We start from the raw sequence: 22,252 nt of genomic DNA on the forward strand, positions 1-22,252 counted from the left end.
TGTTAGTTTACATTACAAAATGTAAAGAGGAAAAAAGAAATGTGCAGTCATGAAGCAAAAGCATGCACTACAAGCACGACAAACACGATCCGACACCGAGGGAGGTGGGATGGAGACAGGAAAAAAGACGACGGGGGGTTGAGGGTGTGGAACACAGAGAAAGAGAAGGAGAGAGAGAGAGAGAGAGAGAGAGAGAGAGAGAGAGAGAGAGAGAGAGGGTAAAAAAAAGTGATATGTTCAGAAAGAACATTTCAATCTGTCCCCATTTATCAACTGCCAGGATCGGCAGAATATCTCAGGGGAGTATTTCAAAAAGCAACATGATTGATGCACATATTACCGCCCTTAAATCTCTCAAGCAATATCAGACAGGGGGTCAGGATGTTCGACAAAAAGCACTTTTAATCTCGAAACACCGCTATAGACGATGAGGTCACCGGAGGCTTTGCTGGGGCCGCGCCGGACCTCCCGCGCTCTGCGGCGCGGGGCCCGGGGCCAACGCAGAGCTCTCAATAATGAAAATTGATTTAAATTGAGATCTTTGGCTTCTTAATGGATGACACCGAGGAATATTCTTGTCGAGGGAGTGGGGATCTCAATATGGCACTTATAAAAGGCCCATCAATTATGTAAGGCCGGCATATAAAACATTCACAGATTGAGTCGAGGCTCAGTGCTCGGGCGGCTCCGCTCCAAGATGTGCAGGAGAATACTGCGAGAGGAAACAGCTTCATCTCTTTGAACGTGTGACAAAGCTCTCACCTTTAAGACGAGCGCTCGGAACTTTTGTCCCGTCTGTGTATTAACTCAGGTGTGTGACAGTTGCAAATTTCATGTCCATTAAAATGCTGCGGCAGAAGAGGGACGAGGCGGCCATTGTGATCCCCACTTCCCTCGGTGACGCCTGTATTCCCCTGTAAGGCCACAGCTGTCAACAGAGGGCCAGTGGATCTATTACTTTAACGACAGGACGTTTTCTTTCCAATGATATATTATTTTGGGTCGTTTATCCAACAAGAACAAAATATACTTTACGTGATACACATTTTGTATGCAAGATATTAATCAGTAAGTAAATGTGCGTTACCATATTCAACCCCTATTTTATTTGATTATCTTAATTATTTATAGTGTTCTACTTTATTTATTTGATTTAGCTTCTATTGATTTATGATTGCTTGATATTTGAATTAATTTTGAATTGCTTGTACAAGTTTTATCTCGTAAAGCATTTTTTAAACTTTCTTTATTGTTAACATTATTCTATTGCCCTTGGATATATAGTGGGATGGAAAAACAAAATAGATATATTGGAAATATGTATGTACCAAATATCTCTAAATTGCACATATGTATACATACATTCAACAGCACCTTACAGGTTTTAAACTAAATAAGTTGTCCAAACAATAATAAGCCTTTTCACTGTTTCTCATAAAGGAAACCTGTACAAATTATTTTGAATATGTTTATTTGTTAAATGTCTGATTTGTGTGAATTTACTGACGGGGTTGCTAATTTAACTTGTACTTTAATTTAATCTATTCAGTAAATGAACTTAGTTTCTTCCCACAAGAGAAGAGAAGAGAAGAGAAGAGAAGAGAAGAGAAGAGAAGAGAAGAGAAGAGAAGAGAAGAGAAGAGAAGAGAAGAGAGAAGAGAAGAGAAGAGAAGAGAAGAGAAGAGAAGAGAAGAGAAGAGAAGAGAAGAGAAGAGAAGAGAAGAGAGAAGAGAGGAGAGGAGAAGAGAAGAGAAGAGAAGAAGAAGAAGAGAAGAGAAAGAGAAGAGAAGAGAAGAGAAGAGAAGAGAAGAGAGGAGAAGAGAAGAGAGGAGAGGAGAGGAGAAGAGAAGAGAAGAGAAGAGAGGAGAGGAGAGGAGAAGAGGAAAACACAGGATGGTAAACTTGCAAACTTGCAAAGCAGGCATCTGCATGTCCTCTGAATGATCTCCGCTGATGTTCACAGGAGGTTTGAGAGTCCAGACTTTGAATATCGTGAAGATAAATCACATTAAAACACTTGTCGAAAACTGTCAAACCTCAGAACATCCATCAACAGAACCCCACAATGTCGTCATGCCGACCTGGCAGTGGGCACTTCAACAGAGGTCAGAGGTCAACTATTGCTAATCTATGAACACAGCTTGGCTGCGTCTGTTGTTGCTGGTATTTACATATTAGCACTGATTCCTTAGGAGAAACTAATGCTCATAACAGCAATATCCTCTCTTTAGGAAAGTAAATTTTCAATATATGGTAATTCAAACACTTTGGAAAGCAAGTTGGCTTCTTCTACCTTTTTCACTATTCCCTGCGTAGAAGATTTGAACAAAAAAATATAAAGAGCCAACATTTTAAACGCATGAATCACTGTTTGCTTGCTCTGCTGCACAGTTATGAAACAAAACACACAATGCTAGATAACTTCTCTCTCTCTCTGCAAACACAGAGAAAACTCTCAGAACTTTTGGGTTTAAGCGGGTCAGTGTTTTCAAGAACAGCTCTTGACATTCAGTCAAGGTCTCGAAAACTTCTCTTCGACAAGTCTTTACAGACAACTGTCGGTTTGAAGCTGCAGCTCGAAGTGCCGGTCGGCCGTGCTCACAAGGACTCACACGTAAGCATTGGAAATTAATAGTAAATGGAAAAAAAGGGGGGGAGGAAAGAAAGAGATGAGGAAAAAGGATGAGTTAAAATGAAAGGACACCTTAGCACATTCCCACATTAAAATGCAAGAAGGCAAGCCTCAGATCCTTGAGTAAACCTGTTCATGCTTTACCGAGTTGCACAAATTCAATTAAGCATGCTTCCCCCTTCTCCAATGGACCCTTCCCCTCACACCCAGCGCTTCACACACACACACACTGGCAGACAGACAGCCCCACGCCTTTGTTGCCCCCGGACCCCCTTTTCTAAACACACACATACAATCCCCCCCCACCCAAACCCCCAAAAACCTCTTCCCATCCTACCAATAGTGCAGTGTTCTCCGTTCCAGCCCGGGCTGCATTCACATTTGCCGTCCTTGCAAGTGCCATGCTCGTTGCAGCGAGCGTGGCACGCCCTCTGGTCACACCCGGTGCCCATCCAGCCGTCGTCACAGCGGCAGGTGCCCGACACACAAATGCCATGGCCACCACAGTCCGCTGCACAAATCTCTGTGGGAGACAGGGACATAGAAAGAGACAAAAAAGAAAAAAGAGGAGAGTGAGGGGGGGGGGGGACAGACACAGAGGAGGAGGGATGGAAGGGGAAGACAAGGCGGTGACAGGACAAGGCAACAAGGGTGAAGAAAAGACAAATCCAGGAGTTATTGTCAGGGAAAAGGCGGCCACGCTTCACTACCTTGTCTGATGGCGGCTGAAAAGAAATTCCTGCACCTCATAAGGGGCAATCCTTTCTGACAATACAAATCTAATAAGTCCATTACAAAGTAAAGACATGGATTGTGGCGACCTTTGCAGACTTATTCTTCCCCCCCGTGCCTCCTCTCCTTTTTTTAAATTCACCTCTTTCTATCACAAAGGAGGTAAAGAGTGGGAAAAAAAAAAACATGGCAGGAGCCTCTCGCAGGAACAACATCGGCGCTACCATCTTGATTAAAGTGTACATTTTTATTTCCTGTGTGGTACAGTGCTCGCAGCTTTGCCATGGACTCAACTAAAGGATGGAGGTGAAGCTCCGCAGCTTCACGTCTATATCTGCTGGCTTTTATTCTACCTATAGGAGCAGTGTACCACCGGAGGGAGGACGTCCAGGGAATGAAGGGCGACTGAGCGACGGAGCCACAGTAGAGCTCGGCTGGTGCCATTGTGCGGCGGCTGAAAGACCTCCCTGCCAGGCTGAGATAGAGCCCGGGACATTACCCCCGTCTCATGAACTCGAGGGAGAGTATGACAAGACCAAGACTCAAAGAAATTAAACACTGACAGATTACTTATTAATCGCATTGAAATGTTAACCTCTTTATTAACCATTCTGTTTCAAAAGAGGCTTAGCCGTATGGGCAACGAGGAACAATAGCCGCGTATTTCTGGCTTATTAGCCAAGCCAATTCAAATATGACCACAGGGGACCCAACTGGAGGTAAAATCTTTTAATAAGTCAATTACTGCCTATTTTGTCATACAAATTAAATTTGAGGGGTATTTTCACCCACAAACCATAACATGACATTACCAGCTTAAAAGGCTTTTTTAAAAATCACTCTCCCCCCAGCTAATTACAGCCGAGCACTTTGTTAAACTAGACAAATGCTAATTTTACATCCGACTTTTGATTTGGAGTTACAGCGTCAGAGCAGCGTGTGAATATTGAAAATTCACACACGTACCCAAAAGAATCATTACACATGCAAACATAAAAACATCCCTCATTAATAATTTTCTGATAACCATTAATTGAGGAACGATGCCTTAAGACAATATTAGCACAATTAACGTCTTGAGTGATTTCACTAGCACGTATGTCGACTTTAAAATGTAGAAACCGACCCTCCCGCATCCTTCCTCTGAATTATCAGAGCAAAACATGCTGGTCAGGGAGAAAACAGACTCAGACTAACTGTGAGACAACAGCTCACTTGTGAAGAAGAAGAGGGGGGGGGGAACCTTTAACATGATAAAGCTGCAATTACAGCCTGCAGGCAAACCCTCATTATCCGCGGTAAGAGTCGTCCACGGTGAGAAACACCCCCATCCCCACGGTGGCCGTAACCATTTGCACTAAAGGAGCGTGTAAACAAACTTTCCTCTGGGTGGGAGAACGGCAAAAAAAAAACGGCATAAAAACACACATATTAAAGGACATAAAACCTCAGGCATTGTTTTATGGGCAGTACCGGCCGCACTGCCGACCGCGCACGTCCAGGTTGTACTGTTCCGAAAGCCGCACGAGAAAATGAGTTTGTGACTTAAAAGTATTGGGGAAGGGGGAAGGGCGGGGGGGGGGATTACAGAATCTTGAACGATATATTAAAGGATTTCCGTCTTTTGCGTTACCCCGGTCTCCAAGGTTATAGGCTAGTAGCTGTACTACGGCAGCAGCGAGCTTAGTGTTGTATTAGAGCACAGAACGCTCGACAATGAACGGGATAAAGGAGGATAAAGAGCCAACTCATCATCATTTACAGAGCTCTTTCTTTCGCGAGGCAGACTCAGACTAACTGCCCATTTCCCTCAAAATCCCCAGGATTACCTAATAGGTCATTGTGTCTGCTCGGAATATAAAGGGATTCGTTGGAGTTTACCGCTGGACTCCAATTTTAGTCCTCATTTCAGAAATGTTCTGCGAGGATCAAACTGTCTCGTCTTAATAACGGCAGCTGGAGGCGGGAACTGTATCAGACAGAGTTGACGTGATATTTACACGTGAGGTCTGAAGCTTATTTTATCCGACAGAAAATAACAATACAAAGAACAGTCTCATTAATATATTTTTACAGTTGATATAGGTGTATATTGTTATTTAATTGGCCTTAAAGTAAAAGAAGCTGCGGTTAATGTTCAGACCTGGTGTTGACATCCGTCCTGAGAGATCCGATCACGATTGGACAGCGTTAAGTTTGTCTGTTCTCACCTGGGATTCAAATTTGTCCTGATTGTGTCATATGTGAGGTTTTGGGATTAAATCTCACTTCCCTGCTCTATATGCAAAACAGTCATGTCCGTCATTAGAGTTCTCCAAGACCAAATGATGCTGCTTTTACCCAGTCTGAGATTATAACAACGAAAAAATCCAGATGTTAGCTGGTGTTTTGACCAAGGAGCTAAAGAGAGCAGGTAGAGTCAGGAGGGACTGAATGAATGAATGTGTAGATCGATCATTATCATTATGTGTTGGTCTGTGTCAATGGTGCGACGGTGACCACAAACAAATCACCACATGGGCTCTGAAGAGTAAAAATAATAGCACTCAGGATGGATGTTAATAAAAAGGTCTGAACAGGGTCTTAGATTTACTCCTCAACAATATAACAACAAGTTCACTGAAGCCTCATTAGGAGAAACGTCCTTCTGTAGTTTGATGTGAGCTGAACCTAATCTCTCGTGACTTCTCCTCATCCTTAAGAGTCCAAGACGCTATATTCTGTGCGTTAAGACTGTTACTCACGCTCGGCCGAGTCCCGGCGACTACCACGAGACATCAGTCCCCGTGGACGAAATAAAAAACAATGGCAACAATCCTCCGGAGCAGAAAAACTTATCGTCAGCTGTGAGATTTGTGCCAGCGTGAAGAAATCTGCAGCGCAACGAGGAGCATTAACTTGCATTAGATCATTCCTCTGACAACTTCTCCCTCGTCTCTGCCAACGAAGCATGTGGCGATAGTGGCTGAGAACCATTCACAAGAGAAATAGATTCAGGACAGAATCATACCGGAGATTGATTGCTAGCTGTGGACCTCCGACTGATCACTGATGTGAATAATTGGGGCTTTTATGTGACAATTTTGTTTTAATATAATCCGAAATATTTACTTCTGTGGGGAGCAATTGCCAAGATTATAATCAATCAAACAGTGAACGAAAAATTCTAAGGGGACGTTATCGCAGATGAAACGACAGAAGGTGTCAAGGTCAGAACATGATGTTACAAACATTGAACAAGAAGAAATTGTACTGGATACAGTAAAATATCGACTGTTTGTGAAAAACTGTTTGTCTGGAGCTGAGGATCAATACGAAAGAGAGATGACATAACTGAGAAAACGTCTAAAACTACAAATAAGGCAACGGCTAATGTTTTTATCTCCACAGCTGTGACCAAACTGTATTAGATCTCAGTCTTTTTTTTGTATATTTTCCTTTTTTAGCCAATGCTCCTTTAACATGCATCATTAAAAAAGCGGCTGAATTTATAGGCACCTCAGATGGTAGCGCAAATGTTGTTTCCACTCTGCAGGAAAAAAAAATGCAATGTTCTCCATGAATGTACTTATGTTTTACAACTTGTTTACAGCTGAGTTAGCACCGGCCCTTGGTAGGAAAAATGTTTGCTCTCAGTCGAGGGGGACGCACTCACCTGTGGAGCAGTCGTGGCCCGTCCAGTTGGGATCACAGCTGCAGGTTCCGGTGTCTGCCAGGAACGCTCCGTGTCCAGAGCACTGGTCCATGCAGGAGGCCCTGGGGCTCTCACATCCTGGCCCCCCCCACCCCACAAAGCAGTGGCACTCTCCCTGGACGCACACCCCTCGCCCTGAGCATGTCGGGTCCAGGCAGTCCACTAGAAGGGGGTCCAAAGAGACAATGTCAGACACAACAGTCACCCGCTGGGAATCTCTTTCAGCAGCAACCTGTCGCCTCTGTTTGAGCTCGAGTTAAGTGACAAAGGCGGAGGGAGCGCACAGAACAGAACATGGGAGCAAGGACGCTCACTTTCTCTCAAGAAAAAACACAGAAAAGATTCACAAACAAGCAAATCGAACATCTGTTTTCACTCTGGGGGTCGTCTACATGTACTGCCCACACTCCTGCTGTGAGTTTCCCATCATCTCAGAGTGAAAACTCATCCCAAAAAGAGAAGGTGCCTTGATGGGAGTTTGTTTATCGAAAGATAAACTCCTGAAATGTGAGTTTTTTTTCTGCCAGCAGACGTGAAGAAACTCTAGATAATGTCTGAATGAGCTACCTGCGTTGTTGATGTTTCTACACGTGATGGATGCAGAACTGAAAAATAAAACTAAGAAAATAGGAGCCACACACGTAGAGAAGAAGAAATCACAGACAAATATGTCAGATGTGAAAGATAACGAGATCCAAGGCCCAGTGGTCATGTGCTCGAAACAGAAATGTGGTGATCCCCTTGGTGGAGATGCTTGAACGCTCCAGAGAGTTCCCTGTTGTCGTGGACGTGTTTAACCGGATTATCTCCTGCTGCGTCCTTCATATGTGAAAGACAAAGTGCAGACCCCACTGCATGGACATTCTCTGAAAATGGCCACACTGAAGGAAACCCTCTTCCCAAAAGAGAAATAGCCTTAATAGGAGCTTGTTTATCTAAAATAAAAAGCCGAAGCTGGAAGTAACCAAAACGCCCGTAAACAGATTGTAAAGAAGAAAATAGGGTTAAGTGAGTAAAAGCCTGGGGCAACATGAGAGACTTCTTGGAGAGCGTGCTCGCTTACAGAGGCTTTGCACCGGCTTCCCTCCACTGTATCGGTTAAAGCTTAATTCGTATGCAAATATCAAATTAAGGGTCCGTTTCTATAGCTTCTCCTCCCTTGACTAGTCGTTAACTGAGCGCTCACGTCCTAAGGTGCAAGGGGTTGTGGGAGAGCGTACAATCACACTAAGTAACATTCCTCCTGCCAGACAATATCTGTACGGTACACACAGATGGCAAATGGGTGCCGAGCAGCAGCAACGTCTCGCCACGGAGAGAGCAGTGGGGCCGCGCCGTGGCAGCTCCCCTTTACCATGACACAAATGGGTATAAAGGCCGTTATGGTGAGACAAACAGCACCTCGCGCCTCTTAGCAGATGGTTTGGGCACAAGGCACAAAGATCAGAGGCTAACTGACAAGCAACTCTCTCCTGGCAATTAATCATCGCGGCTGAAGGTCGCCCGGAAGAAAGGTAAAAATGTTAAAGGGCCCTCGTCCGCCGTCCCCTCCACTCCTTATGGCTGGCACTTCACCCGAAATAGAATGGGGGCCTATGGATGTCACCCACCCCCATTTATCAAACTCCCAGGGCCCATTTTTCATCCTGAACTGAGAGCCTTCAAGAGCTGACAAACACAATGGCTCCTTCAATCCTATCTGGTCAAGCTTTATCCAGAATCATGAATGTGGAGTTCCTCAGGGATTAACATCAGACTGTGTGTGTGTCTGCATTTCAAACAGCAAACGAACATTTGGGATTAAATTAATTCCTTATATTCATGATCTATACAGGAAAAATCACCTAATATGTATATAGTGATGAGTTACGGCTGTGGCGTTTCTATTAAGAGTATTATTGTTTGCGTTTGTTTGTTGTTAGCAGGATTATGCAAAAACTCGGAGATGGATTTCCACAAAATCTGTGGTGCAGATCTGGATCAGAGGACAGATCTACGAATTTCTTTTCTCTTTCTTTCACATTGTGAGATTTGTCAACATTTTCGTTGATTTCTCAGAGAATAATTCATGGATGTTTAGGGGACTGATATTTATGAGTGTGTGCAATTTGGAATTAATTGAATTACGGGACTGTTGGAGGCCTTGGCGGCGTTTGTGCTCCTCTCCTCTGTAGTTAGCAAAGATTTTAAAATGTCATTACATGTAGACTTTCTTTGAAATTTAGGATACGTGACCAGGACTTATTAAAACACTCACCTTCTTCGCAGTTTTCCCCTTTGTAGCCCGGGTTGCAGATGCAGGTTCCCACGATGCAGGTCCCATGGCTGCTGCATGTGATGTCGATGCACTGGTTGGTGGGAACGTCACACTCGGCGCCCTTCCAGCCGCTGTGACACATGCAGCGACCTTTAAGGTATTGACCATTCCCGCTGCATAGCACCGGACAGGCGGCTTTGAAAAGAGCAGACGGCACACATCCGTTTTGAATGGACCCCTCCAAGCATGGCTTCAAAGAATAGTGAGCTTGTGCTAAAAGCCTCGATCCGACAATGAGCTTCGGCAGCAAAACGATTGGAGGTTCACTTTCCTCTGTACAACATGCAGCATAGATTATTGCACTTGGAATTACAGATTCTAGAAATATCACTATTGCGTTTGTGTGGCTGTTAAAGAAATATCAGATGGATAAGAGATGTGTAAAGATGCGACTAAAACAAACTACTTCAACAAATACAGCCTTGATTTCAATCCTGCAATTTAAAGCTCTGTCCTTTACAGTTAGTCGAGAGCTCTTTTATTTGTGATCACAACGCAGCTTTAGAAGTGACAGAGGTAAAAGTGAGTCATGTGGAGCGGCATCGAACAGATCTGAAGAACAATTAAAAGTAATCGACAAATTAAAACGGCTTTGTTCTCGTCGTGCGGTGAATACAATTTGGTCAGCGACGTGAAACGCTGTGTGTGTGAGAACGATGATGAATAAATAAAACTTTTACGACGGCAGGATGAACTCACCTCGCCCACAGTCGGGTCCTTTGAATCCCAAGAAGCAGTGGCATGCTCCGGAGACGCAGTCGCCGTTCCCGAAGCAGTTACTGGGACAGTCATCGAGAGATTCTGCAAGAGGGCAATCAGCGGCTTTTCTGAGTAATGTGGCTTGAGAAAAAAACCAAACAATTTTCCTCCCACACATTTTCTCTGGCTTGATTATTATCCCCTCTTTTCTAATGACAGTGATAAACACCAGCCTCCGATGCTGTCAACATTTCTGTTTCTCTCCGCCAAAAAAAACCCTTTTGAGTGTTACTAATGTCAGGGGGAGAATTGACTAAGAGAGTAAACAAGTGTTGTGATCATCTTGGGCTTCGAGCAGGAGGCACGAAGCAGATAAATGCTCAGACGTTGCACGGAGTGATAAGTGTGATAAGTGGCACACGTCGCTCGACAAACACAACTCAACACTTTTAACACAAGCAGGTGATTTGAAACTGCAGCAACACTAGAACCTCCATTTCACCACTGAAATAAGTCATAAATAATAGTAATTAGCCCTTTTCATAGCATACAATGTGGCTTAAGGTGCTTTACGGTGGCCGAGTGCAAAAGTGACAACAAGAGCCGCACAACGGAAACACAACCACGACGGAATTGAGCGACAACTGATGTTGACGGTGAAGGAGCAGCTGTACCGTAACACCTCAAATAGACAAGCATCACATTTTTAAGTGGCGACTGGCTCGATCACAGAAGGTAACTCTGCTTGTTTCATTGTCAACACCATTTGTCACTCGCTTCCCATTGTGTTGTGGCTTTTGTTGTCACTTTTGCTTTTGTGTTGTGGCTTGGGACAGGACACGGTAGGACAGTAAAAGATCCAAAACTTTGGTGCATGGCTACAGAAAGCTGCTTCGCCGTATTTTTTGCAGTTGACCACTGAGCAATCATGAACATATTTTCCTCTATGGTGTGAATTAAAATAAAATCTTATGTATGTCTGCTTCATGTACTTGCAAAAGCAAATTCATCATATACACACAATTGTGTTATATCAGGTTATAGAGGAACCTTGTCTAGCTCCATTTTGGCTAAAAATCAAATAGTGTGAGATTTAACTTGATTGAAAAATCACTGGTGCGATTGATTTTAGGAAAATGAATTAAAATAGCAAGAGTAAGAAATACAAAAATACTTGTATTGTGTTCCTCTGCATGGAACATGTAAATAAAACTTTGTTTTTGGGCTGAAATAATTTTGCAGTGATTAAAGCCTCTGATCAGAAATGTGGGTTTTTAATGTGTCTGCTCAGTAAAACAGTTTATAAGACATTACAATCAATATTTCTAATGCTTGAAAATCGCCTTCAGTCGTCTCTTTCCTATTCAAGTTCTAAGAATATCATTGTTTCTCTCCTTCTAAGAAAAAAGCTGCATAGAAATACACGTTCCCTATAAATAGAAACCAGTATTTTCAATGGGAGCTCGGCTGCATTTGACATTACAGTATTTACGTCTTGTGCATCCATTGGTTGTGATTCATCTACTCTCCAGTTGAATGTGTAGCTTTATTCTTTTTTCTCACAATCTAGGGCATTTTTTATCCAACGCACACAGAGCATTCAGCGCCCCCTCTGTCATCTTGTCTGCTGATTTAACTTAAAATCAAATAAACGACAAAATAACTATTTCTACCACCGAGTTCTGGCACTTGCTTTTATTAGGAATAAAAGTGACCAGTGATCTGAGGAACTCGACAGAGGCAGCATTTCGGGGGAAACGCGATGCTCGCCGAATTAAGCCTGAAATGGTGCTGAAAAATATTCAGTCTTGTCCATTGCCTTCAGGCAGCAGAGGCTCTGAGGCAAAACTTACTGAACAAAGGATCTCTTGTGCTCCACAAAGGGCTAGAAATGTGAGCCGTGGATTCAGCTTCCCTTTACTCTGGAGAGTCAATCATCACGGAGGATGCAACTCAAGACAGAGAGAGAAAAGACAAAGAGAGAGAGTGGGGGAGAAGGAGACGGAGACGGAGGCAGACCAGAGGTACAGTAAAAAATTTTAAAAAAAGAGAGAGAGCTGGGAAATGTTGCTGATGTCTTCTGTGCTGCCGGCTTGCCTTTGCCATGTTGGGTCTAACTACAGTAGGAGGCCTGGGCTTTTCTGTTTCGCTCAAAGCTCGGGAAACCAGCGGAGTGTGTGTGTGTGTGTGTGTGTGTGTGTGTGTGTGTGTGTGTGTGTGTGTGTGTGTGTGTGTGTGTGTGTGTGTGTGGGTGGGTGGGTGGGGTGGTGGGTGGCAGTTAGGAAAATGAGGTGTGGTGTGTGTGCATACTTGCCATTAGAAATTCCTCCCAGAAGTACAATTATACTGGGGAGATTCTTGGCGTGAATCTTGCAGCTCATGCACACAAAAAAAAACCCTAAGTGGGTTTGTAATTTATTGCTCACCTAGCGAGGCACGGAAAGATCTAACTTTCAAAACTGCATTTCCCTGACATATTAAGCATCAAGGCAGTTATTCTGTTCCACATTAATGTGCCTCTAATTAAGGTTATCTTATCTTTATCTATCATGGGCATTTCTTTGGTGAACAACAAGCCGAGCAGAGTTTAATTGAGTAATCTGCTCCCATTCTGACTGCTGACGCAGTTTAGCAGACTTCACACTCCCCATGTCGAAATGCCCGTTTCCTCCGAGAGCAGGCAGGGGAGGCCATGAATATCTCTTAGCCACACACTCGACATAGGCCAACGCATAAATCATGGATTCAAGCAGAGCTTCATTGAAATTCATTACCCTTCATATCAGAGGAGCTAACTATTGTGTGAGTCTCTGCAGTCGGCGAGGACAGAGTCGCGCGCAGTAGGCAGGTTTAATCAGAGCCTTGCCACGCTCTCCGAGGATGCTCAGCACCTCTGAATGATGGGCCGCTGCGTACAGAGTGAGACAGGATGGGCTAAGACGTTAGCAGTAAGTCTTTCTTCCCTTTTGCTTTGCTCGCCCTGTATAGGAAGCCACGTTTGGACTAAAGCATGTCTGGCACCAGGCAGCAGGGACAAATGGCTTCATGCTTCAGAGGGCTGTGAGACAAAACATTCAGTACATCTCAGATTGCCACGGAGCCGCTGCCAAGTAATGAGGAGTAACCCAAATTAAAGACGGGGACACTCTATCCCCCAGATGCCTCGTGGGCACGGCTACGTGCGACGTGCAAACCTTCCATTTAAAGTGCAACTTCAGCCTCGGCTCAGAGACTCACTCCACCCACTGCATCATTTTGAACAATGCTAAAAAACTGGGCAGGTGGCTGAGGGAGTGGGTGAATGTAACGTTAGTCAGACGGCCAACGTTAAAGCGAACGTTAGAGTAATTTGCAAAGCTATGTAATTGCGATGACATTAAAATGTCCATAGGGGACACTGTGATGTCCTCTATCCAGGTGTGTGTTGGCACTGCGGTGACATGTCTCCCTTAGAGAATGTGTTGTTGGAGGGAGGTGCCCGAGCCAAGGCTACGCTACTGGAACAAGACCAAACCACATTTAGTAAATTAACACAATTTCCTGAGTCTGATAATGAACCCTTAACTTATAAATCTCTAAATGATGTAGAGAGACGTCAGAATCCATAGCCCCTTTTCCACTGGTCTAAAAACCCACAGACATCCGCTAACATTTGGCTTTTGTCTACCCGCTAACTTTGGTTTAAAGGAGTGTGTCGTAGGGAGGTGACAAAACCAACGCTACTGGAATAACATCCACCCACATTTGATTAGAAACCATTAACGTGTAAATGTCATGATGCAGAGACGTTTTAAACATCGGCCTACAAGGTCCAAGACAGTTTTGAAATGACCTTATGAGCCATGTTCAACCGGTGATATACAGATTTTTATACATCTGGTAAGAAAACAATAATGTTTTTCATCACAGTGCATTCATAGTATTGAGTTTACAGGTAATAAAAAACACATTCTGTGCAGTAGTAGAGCGCACGATGCCTCACTGACGGTCAAATGAGACATTTTCTCTCCCACCAACACCGCTGCAAACACACTAAAATCATTTTACTGCCGGTGTCTTATAAACAATGCAGCTTGTGTCTCTCGGCGCGCCTGTTCTGGATATTGCTCACATACACTTCTATACCTGGGTTCCTCCATTTGAAGGTCAACTCCATCCCTCCACGGCTCAATACAATCCAGGCAGTTGGTGAGATTCAATTTCTGCTGAAGGGCACTTAACCGGTGACCCATTTTAGAAAGGGCCCCTCTGCCTCCCTCCGAGCTCCCGTGGGCGGATCAGCTCCAATACAAATGAACAGACGCAGAATTCCAGCTCTGACTAAGACGGCCCCGCCCCGTCCTGTCCCCGGCCGCTGCACAGAATACCTTATCTACTTGTGTTTACCGTGATGCAAACCACAGGAGGCCTTCGTCGACGCTCAGCCAAGAAGACATATAACATGACTCCCCCTGCTTGTGTCATATCACATATTACGTATTGAATTACGGTCGTTGTTGGCACAGCGAGGGACTGGGGGTGCGGGGGGGGGCCACGGCGCATCTCTTGCCTGTCTCCTCTTGGTGTTACATTGATGTTGAGGACAGCTTCTCATCGATCCGCTGCCTGGCACAGCCCCTGTCACAGATGGACTCTGGCCCAGGAGCTTTTAATTAAAGAGCATGTGAGAACAGCTCCCAGCTGCCATCCCTGTGAAAGTCGACACCTCGGGCCCTCTCACACCTTGCTTGATACAGCAGTGCTAATCAAAGGCGCTTTAGGGAGAACAAAGAGGAGCGTACAAACCCAGAATCACCTTCAAAAAAATAAAATAAAAAAAGACGTATGTCTGAAACGCAGCTGTGTGCCGAGCGTGGAGTCAGAGGAGAAGGAATATCTCCCCGACTTTGATATATGGAAAGTAGATGGAAATTGGAGCAAATCATGATCAAAAATGGCACTAGCAGGAGGGTACAATCATACTTTGAATTGTATGCAAATGGTTCCCAGAAGCCGGACCCCTGATTCGCTCGGAAGACACTCAGGCTAATGAGGATATTATGATCTCTCAACGCTCCACTCTGGGGCATGGCAGGGTAGCACTGATGTCCTGATTTTTGTAATATTCAACTTCACCTTGATTAACCTGCACTTTCCTTGACTATTGAAATCTGTCAAAAACGGTCTCTGACTCATGCCCCCGAGTCGAGGCTGTTGTGGATTGCTGCTGGTTGGTATTATAGGGATTATGTGGGTTGCTATTACAGGTTCCAGTGGCGGGTCATGCTCGGGGCGCTCACCTATGGCAGTGGTGAGGAAGGAGACGGTTTCGGTTTCTTTCCCGTCGTTGTAGATGGCCAGATGCCAAATGCCCGAGTCCATGTACTGGATGAAGCCTGTGTCGTGCGTGGTGATGGGCACCAGGCTCCGCTGCATCGCCACGGGCCCCTCCAGACCGTGGAAGTCCTGGGCGAGAAGCCGCCGCCCGTCCAAGAGCTCCACAAAGTCAAACTGTGGACAGACACACGGAAAGTGAGACAGAACGACGGAACGGACCGCAGACATGCCATTAGAGTGACATGTGAGACTTGAGTGCTTTCAGCCCTCTTTATGTGGTCTGCATGAATAACTCATCATTCCAGAGGAGCTTGAGTAAGTCCTGGAACATCGTGGCTGGATGGGCTGTGTGATAATTTCCTCTTCCTCATATCTCATGTGAAAGGCTGTTAAAAACCATCACAGTAAAAAAAAAGGGAAGCTAGGGTGGAAAATAAATTTTACTTACTTACTGTTTACCAAATAATGTCTGCAAAGATTTGCTTCATATCAACAGTGACTCAATGAATAGCAATGAGGCAGCGTTTCGTTTTTCATCTGCATAAAGAAAGAAGTCCTGACTCATCCGCCACTCCGCGTGCAATCAGTCACAGAGCGAAAAAAAACTCCGGCAGATTATATTCTTTGAAGTAAAAATAGAGGGAAGAGACAAACATGATGCTTTGACGGAGAGAAAATGAATCACACCGGACATTAGTGCAGACGCAGAAAAAGAAACAAAGCTACGAACAGTATGTTGAATTACAGTTGCGTTTACAGCACAAATGTAAACTCTGTGAACCGAGCAGCCAGACGTGATTAATAGCCTGATGCATCTGATTCTGTGCAGCACATAGATGGGGAATTAGTGCAAAGAAAAATCTCCTGTTCTTGGCCCCTGAGCTCTGTGTTTTTTTTTGTGTGATTCATTGATGATACTGAACCTGAAAGAAAGTTGCCATAAATCCTTTCTGCAACAAAGAAAGTGATTCATAACACAATAGAGAGATTTATGAATTGGTTTGTATTCATGACGCGTAGCAACACGGTGAGATAGATTTTATTTTATTTTTTTCAACAATATCCCGATTCGTATTCTGCAGCAGATGAGGGAGGAATAGGGGAAAAGAGGCTGAATCCTTATAGGACACAGGCAGAGTGATTTTAAGTTGTTTCACAAAGAATCATATTTTTTACAACTTGCTGCTGTTTTTCAAAAACAAAACATAACGATTTCCTCACTGAAAAACATCGAGATGGGCCAAGTTAGAGCCCCAGACACATTTAGAGTTTAAACTGGGATTAAACACAACAGAGGCTACATCCATACTGATACCATCTACGTGTTTTATCTCCGTGTTTTTCAACATTTTGATTTCACCGCTCGTCCGGACGACAACACAGCTACAGAGTTTTCAATCTAAAACAGCAGCGTTTTGAAACTTCTCTGCTTTAGACACTTGAAAACTCTGCAGTAGTTTGGACGGCAGACCTTTTAAAACGTCGTAGTGTGGATGTAGCCAGAGTGAAACACTAATACTAAATACAGAAGAGACATTCCCACCTGTGTGTGTGACGGAGGTAGACCTCTCCTTCCGTAGATTCCCACTAAGGCATCTTTGCTCAGGGACACGTTAAACTTCAGGTACATGGGATGATCAATGAAGACCTGGGACCTCCAGAAGATACCGGGGGGAATCTGCTGCGCGACCTTGCGCCCCACGTCAATCTCCCCCATATCTATATAGCTGTCATCTGGGAACAAGCTATCCAATTTGCCTGCAATGCACACAAAGTAAATCGGTCAAAGAGATCACGCCATTAATCCAGCGTGTGGAGGGCAGGGAGAGTCAGTCTGCTGGAGCATGATAGTCTGACCATATCACACATATTCAATCACATCGCTGACAAGCAGAGGAGGGAAATATAATGGATGGCCCCGTCTGACCGCTGCCAGAAAATGTTGTCCAGAGAAAGAACAAAAGCAAGAATAATCTGAGATCTAGTTATGTCCTCGAGTGTTTTTGTGTCGATTCCTCTGAGATGGAAAACAGGTCGCACCGATTATATGAAAACACCAACATCCAATAACTGAACCTGATGATCTGGCTACGTTTATTTTGTTGAGGCTGGTTTCCTAAACAAGGTAAATTTGTTGTTTTTTATGAATCTTGTTCATTAAAGTAAATATTCAGGACAGGTTATGAATAATTATTTAAAAGACCAAACATATGGTGCAGAGATTGCAGTGAAAATACAGCCGCTTCAATACTGTGATAAAACACATTTATAATTTAAGTCAAAATAATAAAATGTAAAACTGTGGAGAGGGATCTCCGATGCTAGCGCCTCGCTCAGGTACTCGCACTTTCGCTGCCAAAAAAAATGTGCTCATAAGCTCCATAATGCAACTTATATTGGACTCTGTGGAAATGGCAACATCTGTCGGGCTGTGTCGATGAGCTAATTTCAGCAGCGATGTCGACCAAAGCAGACGTCCTTACAAACCACCCCCAGGACTCGGTGGCAGACACGGCTTTAGGTTACACGTGGCACGGCAGATGGCGGCCTTCTCAAAAGTCCATCAGCGGCGGGCGTGTCTGATCCGAGCAGACACGACACACTCCCCCGTCCCTCAGATCTGGACTTTGCATAAGGCTGCAGCACCCGGGCTCGTTTTCCACACGTTGGGGTTGCGTGTGTGTGTGTGTGTGTGTGTGTGTGTGTGTGTGTGTGTGTGTGTGTGTGTGTGTGTGTGTGTGTGTGTGTATCTATGCAGCACATTAATGGGGTGCTCATCAGCTTGTTTATATAAATCATAAGCAGAGGCCTGGGATAATAAGACTCATGGTTAAATAAATGATTATTGTTCTTGGATGAAAACAAAGGACTCGGATGAAGAGTTACACTGAATATCAAAAAACTGTTCACTTCTGCGTCACCTCGATAAAACATCCGACAGCTCCACGTTGCTTCTGGTGGAAACCGGCTGCAGAATGAGACTTATTTAGAGAAACAGCTATTGATTAGGTATCAGCACCGGCTGCCATGCAGGGTCTAAAGCTCAGCTGTTGTCATGCTTGCTGTTTGCTCGACACACTTTCTTGCTGTCTGTTAAATGAGAGAGACAACTCCTGGATTCATCTATATGGTAATGACCCCATCTTCTACCTATTGTCGTCTGCCAGTGGCAAATCACTTGGTTAAATCTGGGGGCCCATTTTGCCGGAGAATGGAACAGAGCAAACTTTCCTCGAGTCGAGCAGTTGGTACCGTGGGGGTGAGCACATGCTTTCTTTGGCTGCCAGGGAAGGCAGCCCAGGCAAAGGACATGAAAGGATCACATCCGTTCTGAAGGGGACCGAGTGGCTAATCCCCCTCCAGCCCCTGGATACTCAGTCCCTTAAGCTGTCCCATTTTCTCCCTCCAGGAACAAATAACACTTTCCCCACTTACAACAACTTTCATAGGATTACAAAGCAGATCTCTTTGCATACCGGGGAGACGAGCAGAAACAATGTGGAGCCGGACAAGGAAAATCGTAAGAAACTCGCTGGAGCTGCAAAATGTCATCTGTAAACTTGGAAGATTTGAAAAACTTTCTTTCCCCCCCCAGTGCAGTGTTTTCTGATGTGCACCAAACAGCTTGAGACGCAAATGGTCCTGAAAAACGAAAAAGCTGCTGCATTTAGGACGGGTTTATTTATATGAATATATCCATAAACAAAAGAAATATTGCACTTACTTTCATCTTTTCCTTTGCGGTCCGGTATTTCTACACCAGTGTTGCCGAGTGGCGGCAGGCTCAGGTCAGTAGGGAAGGGTAGGCCACTGGTGTTGTCCTCAGACAGCTGGTACATCTGTCTCTGCATCGGCTGCAGGTGCCAGTTTAATCCGAAAAGGTGCATGGCTGAAATGTTCAACATACGGCAACGTCAGAGTCGATTTGCTTTTAAGTGGCTTTAAACATATTTCAGCATTTTATCTGAGTGAAAAAATACTCTCCATAAATTATACAGAAAATACGAGAAAGTATTTGGGCCCCGTTGAAGGAAAAAAAAGTATAAAGTTGTAAAATTATGAGGAATAATTTGTAATTTTACATGAATATGTATATATATTTTAGAAATAAGCAGCAAGGAGAACCTCTGCTTGAGTTTCACTCCTGAATCACATGTAACCAACAACACATTATTTGTGAAATTTTTATAACTTTCTGATATTTCTAAGGGTGGGAATCTCTAGGCACCTCCCGATTAGATTCAGATTCAAAGGGCTACGATTCCATTATAAAACCATTATTAAAAAGTTGTATTTCCATACATGATTAATTGTGTGACTACTAGAGGTGTGCATCTTCACTAGCCTCTAGATATTTCCCTTATAAAATAACACGCAGCCTGAAATTAAGACTTTATTCTTGTAAAACTACAACTATATTCCAATAATACGACTATTTTCATAATATTGTGACTTTTTTCTCTTGAACCTTGGTCCTTAAACAGCGTCTTAAGTCAGCAACACCCCCAAACTCTTGAGTTACACTTGCAGTATTTTTTGGAGGGTGCTGGGCCTGTAATTAACTAAAGGTGTCAGCTGCGAGATGGAGGAACAGAGCGTTAATTCTAAAAGAATAAAGAACAATGCACGGTTTAATGGTTAATGGCGTCTTTCTTTCAAAATGTGCTGAGGAGTTAGGATCAGAAGACGAATGACCCCAAGGGGACAACATCTGTCTCCCCACAGCAGCATCGGCAGGATCCCTCCCCAGAGCCCTGTCATTTTTCCTCACCCCTTCTACCTTTCAATTCCCTCTACAAAACTAAGGGACAAAAGGGGGGGACAGAAAAAAAAAATCCATCAGCAGGAAGGAGACGAGGGGCGCTTCAATGTGAACTCAGTGGATGAAGCATGCTGATATTTTACAAGGTCGACAAAAGAAATGTCCTCTGGAACAATGGTGGTGGGGAGCAGGACGGAGTGGGAGGGGCCTGACCATGACAGATCACCAATAAGAGAATGGACAAGACGAGCTTAGCGAGGCAAAAGCCACCTTGGAAGTCAACAGTCAGCAGAAAAAAGGCCCAGGAACTCAATACAGCTATTTTATTGGTGTGTTGCTTCTCTGGAGCTCCTCAGGTACATAAACACACAACTGAACTATAAAGAGAGAAATTATGACAGGTCTAGACTGAGGGAAGGAGTAAGTTGTTTTCTTCAGATGCTTTTTTATTTATTTCTCACTCATATGAGCAGAAACTCGCTCATGTCACCGCTAAGCCCTTCAGTCACTGATGAGACAACAGACAGAATCACTGCGTCAGTCGTTGCTTCGAGAAATACACACACATTGATTTGTTGGTGGGACTTGAAGCTTTAGTGGATAAACTATAATACCAGTGATACAAATCCTTAAAAAAAACTGACTCACTTATACTCACTGAGGTTTTATACATGGAGCGATGAATAACTTTATTTTTAGAGTAAGGAAATAAAACAAAAAGTAAGTAAATACACACACACACACACACACACACACACACACACATCTATATATGCATGTATGTATATGTGCACATCCCAATCAAGAAATCTCCATTAAAATAATCAACAGACTTCTCATCATATCCTACACTCATAATTATTCATACATTAATTCAGAGATGATCACACCTACAGTTTGAGCATATTTATATGAATCTATGGGTAAACTGAGCCAAATGGACTCGTGAGTTGGTTTCACGTAACTTCGTTCAACGTCATTTCACAAAGTGGTTAAGAACAAATGCTTTTTAAAATCAAGTTTCTTCATCAGCTTCATCACTCGATGTAAGTGCATCGTCTTATTTCACTCAAGACCTGTTCCACTTCCTGCTGCTTTTTTAAGGCACATTTAAAGAGAGAGAGCCGGGAACAAGGTCATAGAAAATGACAAATTGGAGTCAAACCAGAGTCTTGCTGCTGAGTGCGGCTCGAGTCACAATTCTCCGTTTGACCTTGAGAAAAAAACTAAGCGAGCCGTACCTGACGGGCATTCTGCGTCCAAACCTGATCTTTCCCTCTATCAATCAATCAATCAATCAGCCAACATGAGTGAATCAAAATATAATATAAAATCTTTTTTCCAAACCAGTGCTGCCCCGAGTGAATCCACCCTCTAACTTTCTGCCCAGGTGCTCTTTCAAACCTTTACTATGAACTTCACTTTTAACTTTTGAATAAAAAACAATTTATTCATTCATTCATCACAAGTACGATGGTATTCTCACTGTTTGTATTTTCGGCACGTGTTGCTCAGTATCGTCGAGCAGCTTCTTCACGTAAAAAAACTTTCCCTGCTGCATCTTCCAGCAACGTGCAGCCGAATCGTGTGCTTCTCAAACCAAGGACGGCAACTCTCAAGAGAGAAAGTAAAGAGCTAGAGTGCATTGATTGATTTGCAGACTTAAATAACAGCAACAGACCGATGTTCAGACGTGACTGTGCCATCGTGAGAGCTGGAGAAAAAGTGCTATTAACTTCAAGTTGACCATGTGAATGTAAAAAACAGCAAATCAAACAAAGCAAGGGTGTGATGGAGAACACGCCGTGTCTGGTTCCTTCATTTAGATGTCTATAAGCAATATTAAGATTCCGTGTGTATGTTGAAAGATATTCTAGATAAATCAAACGTTTATTGAAATATTTAAATGGTTTTCTGATAAACTGTAGGTAGCCATAGCTTTGGTTAGCAGGGGAAATGGAATATAAACTCTTGAGTGAAAACGCAGCACGAGCATCTGTTCTGCGTCCGTCCAGCTCCCGTTGACGTGGACGTGTCAGCGGAGAGACGGATAGCTTTGTTTGTCACTGCGCAGAGCTTGAGTTTAAAAAAACATTCCCT

General features: G+C 43.8%; 1 protein-coding gene across 8 annotated transcripts in view; it reads right to left on the bottom strand.

The window, feature by feature from the left end:
- Positions 1-22,252, bottom strand: part of tenm4 (teneurin transmembrane protein 4) — a 159,044-nt gene that overhangs the window by 56,682 nt on the left and 80,110 nt on the right. For all 8 annotated transcript variants that reach the window (XM_035154796.2, XM_047339608.1, XM_047339609.1 and 5 more), the window contains 7 exons: positions 19,115-19,279; positions 16,934-17,148; positions 15,354-15,564; positions 10,075-10,176; positions 9,316-9,510; positions 7,020-7,220; positions 2,970-3,155 (listed from right to left, as the gene is read on the bottom strand). In XM_035154796.2, the coding sequence (XP_035010687.1) occupies positions 2,970-3,155; positions 7,020-7,220; positions 9,316-9,510; positions 10,075-10,176; positions 15,354-15,564; positions 16,934-17,148; positions 19,115-19,279 (1,275 nt within the window). The remainder of the gene's footprint in view (positions 1-2,969; positions 3,156-7,019; positions 7,221-9,315; positions 9,511-10,074; positions 10,177-15,353; positions 15,565-16,933; positions 17,149-19,114; positions 19,280-22,252) is intronic.

This window comes from Hippoglossus stenolepis, chromosome 4, assembly GCF_022539355.2.
Source record: "Hippoglossus stenolepis isolate QCI-W04-F060 chromosome 4, HSTE1.2, whole genome shotgun sequence".
In the NCBI taxonomy this organism is placed as follows: domain Eukaryota; kingdom Metazoa; phylum Chordata; class Actinopteri; order Pleuronectiformes; family Pleuronectidae; genus Hippoglossus; species Hippoglossus stenolepis.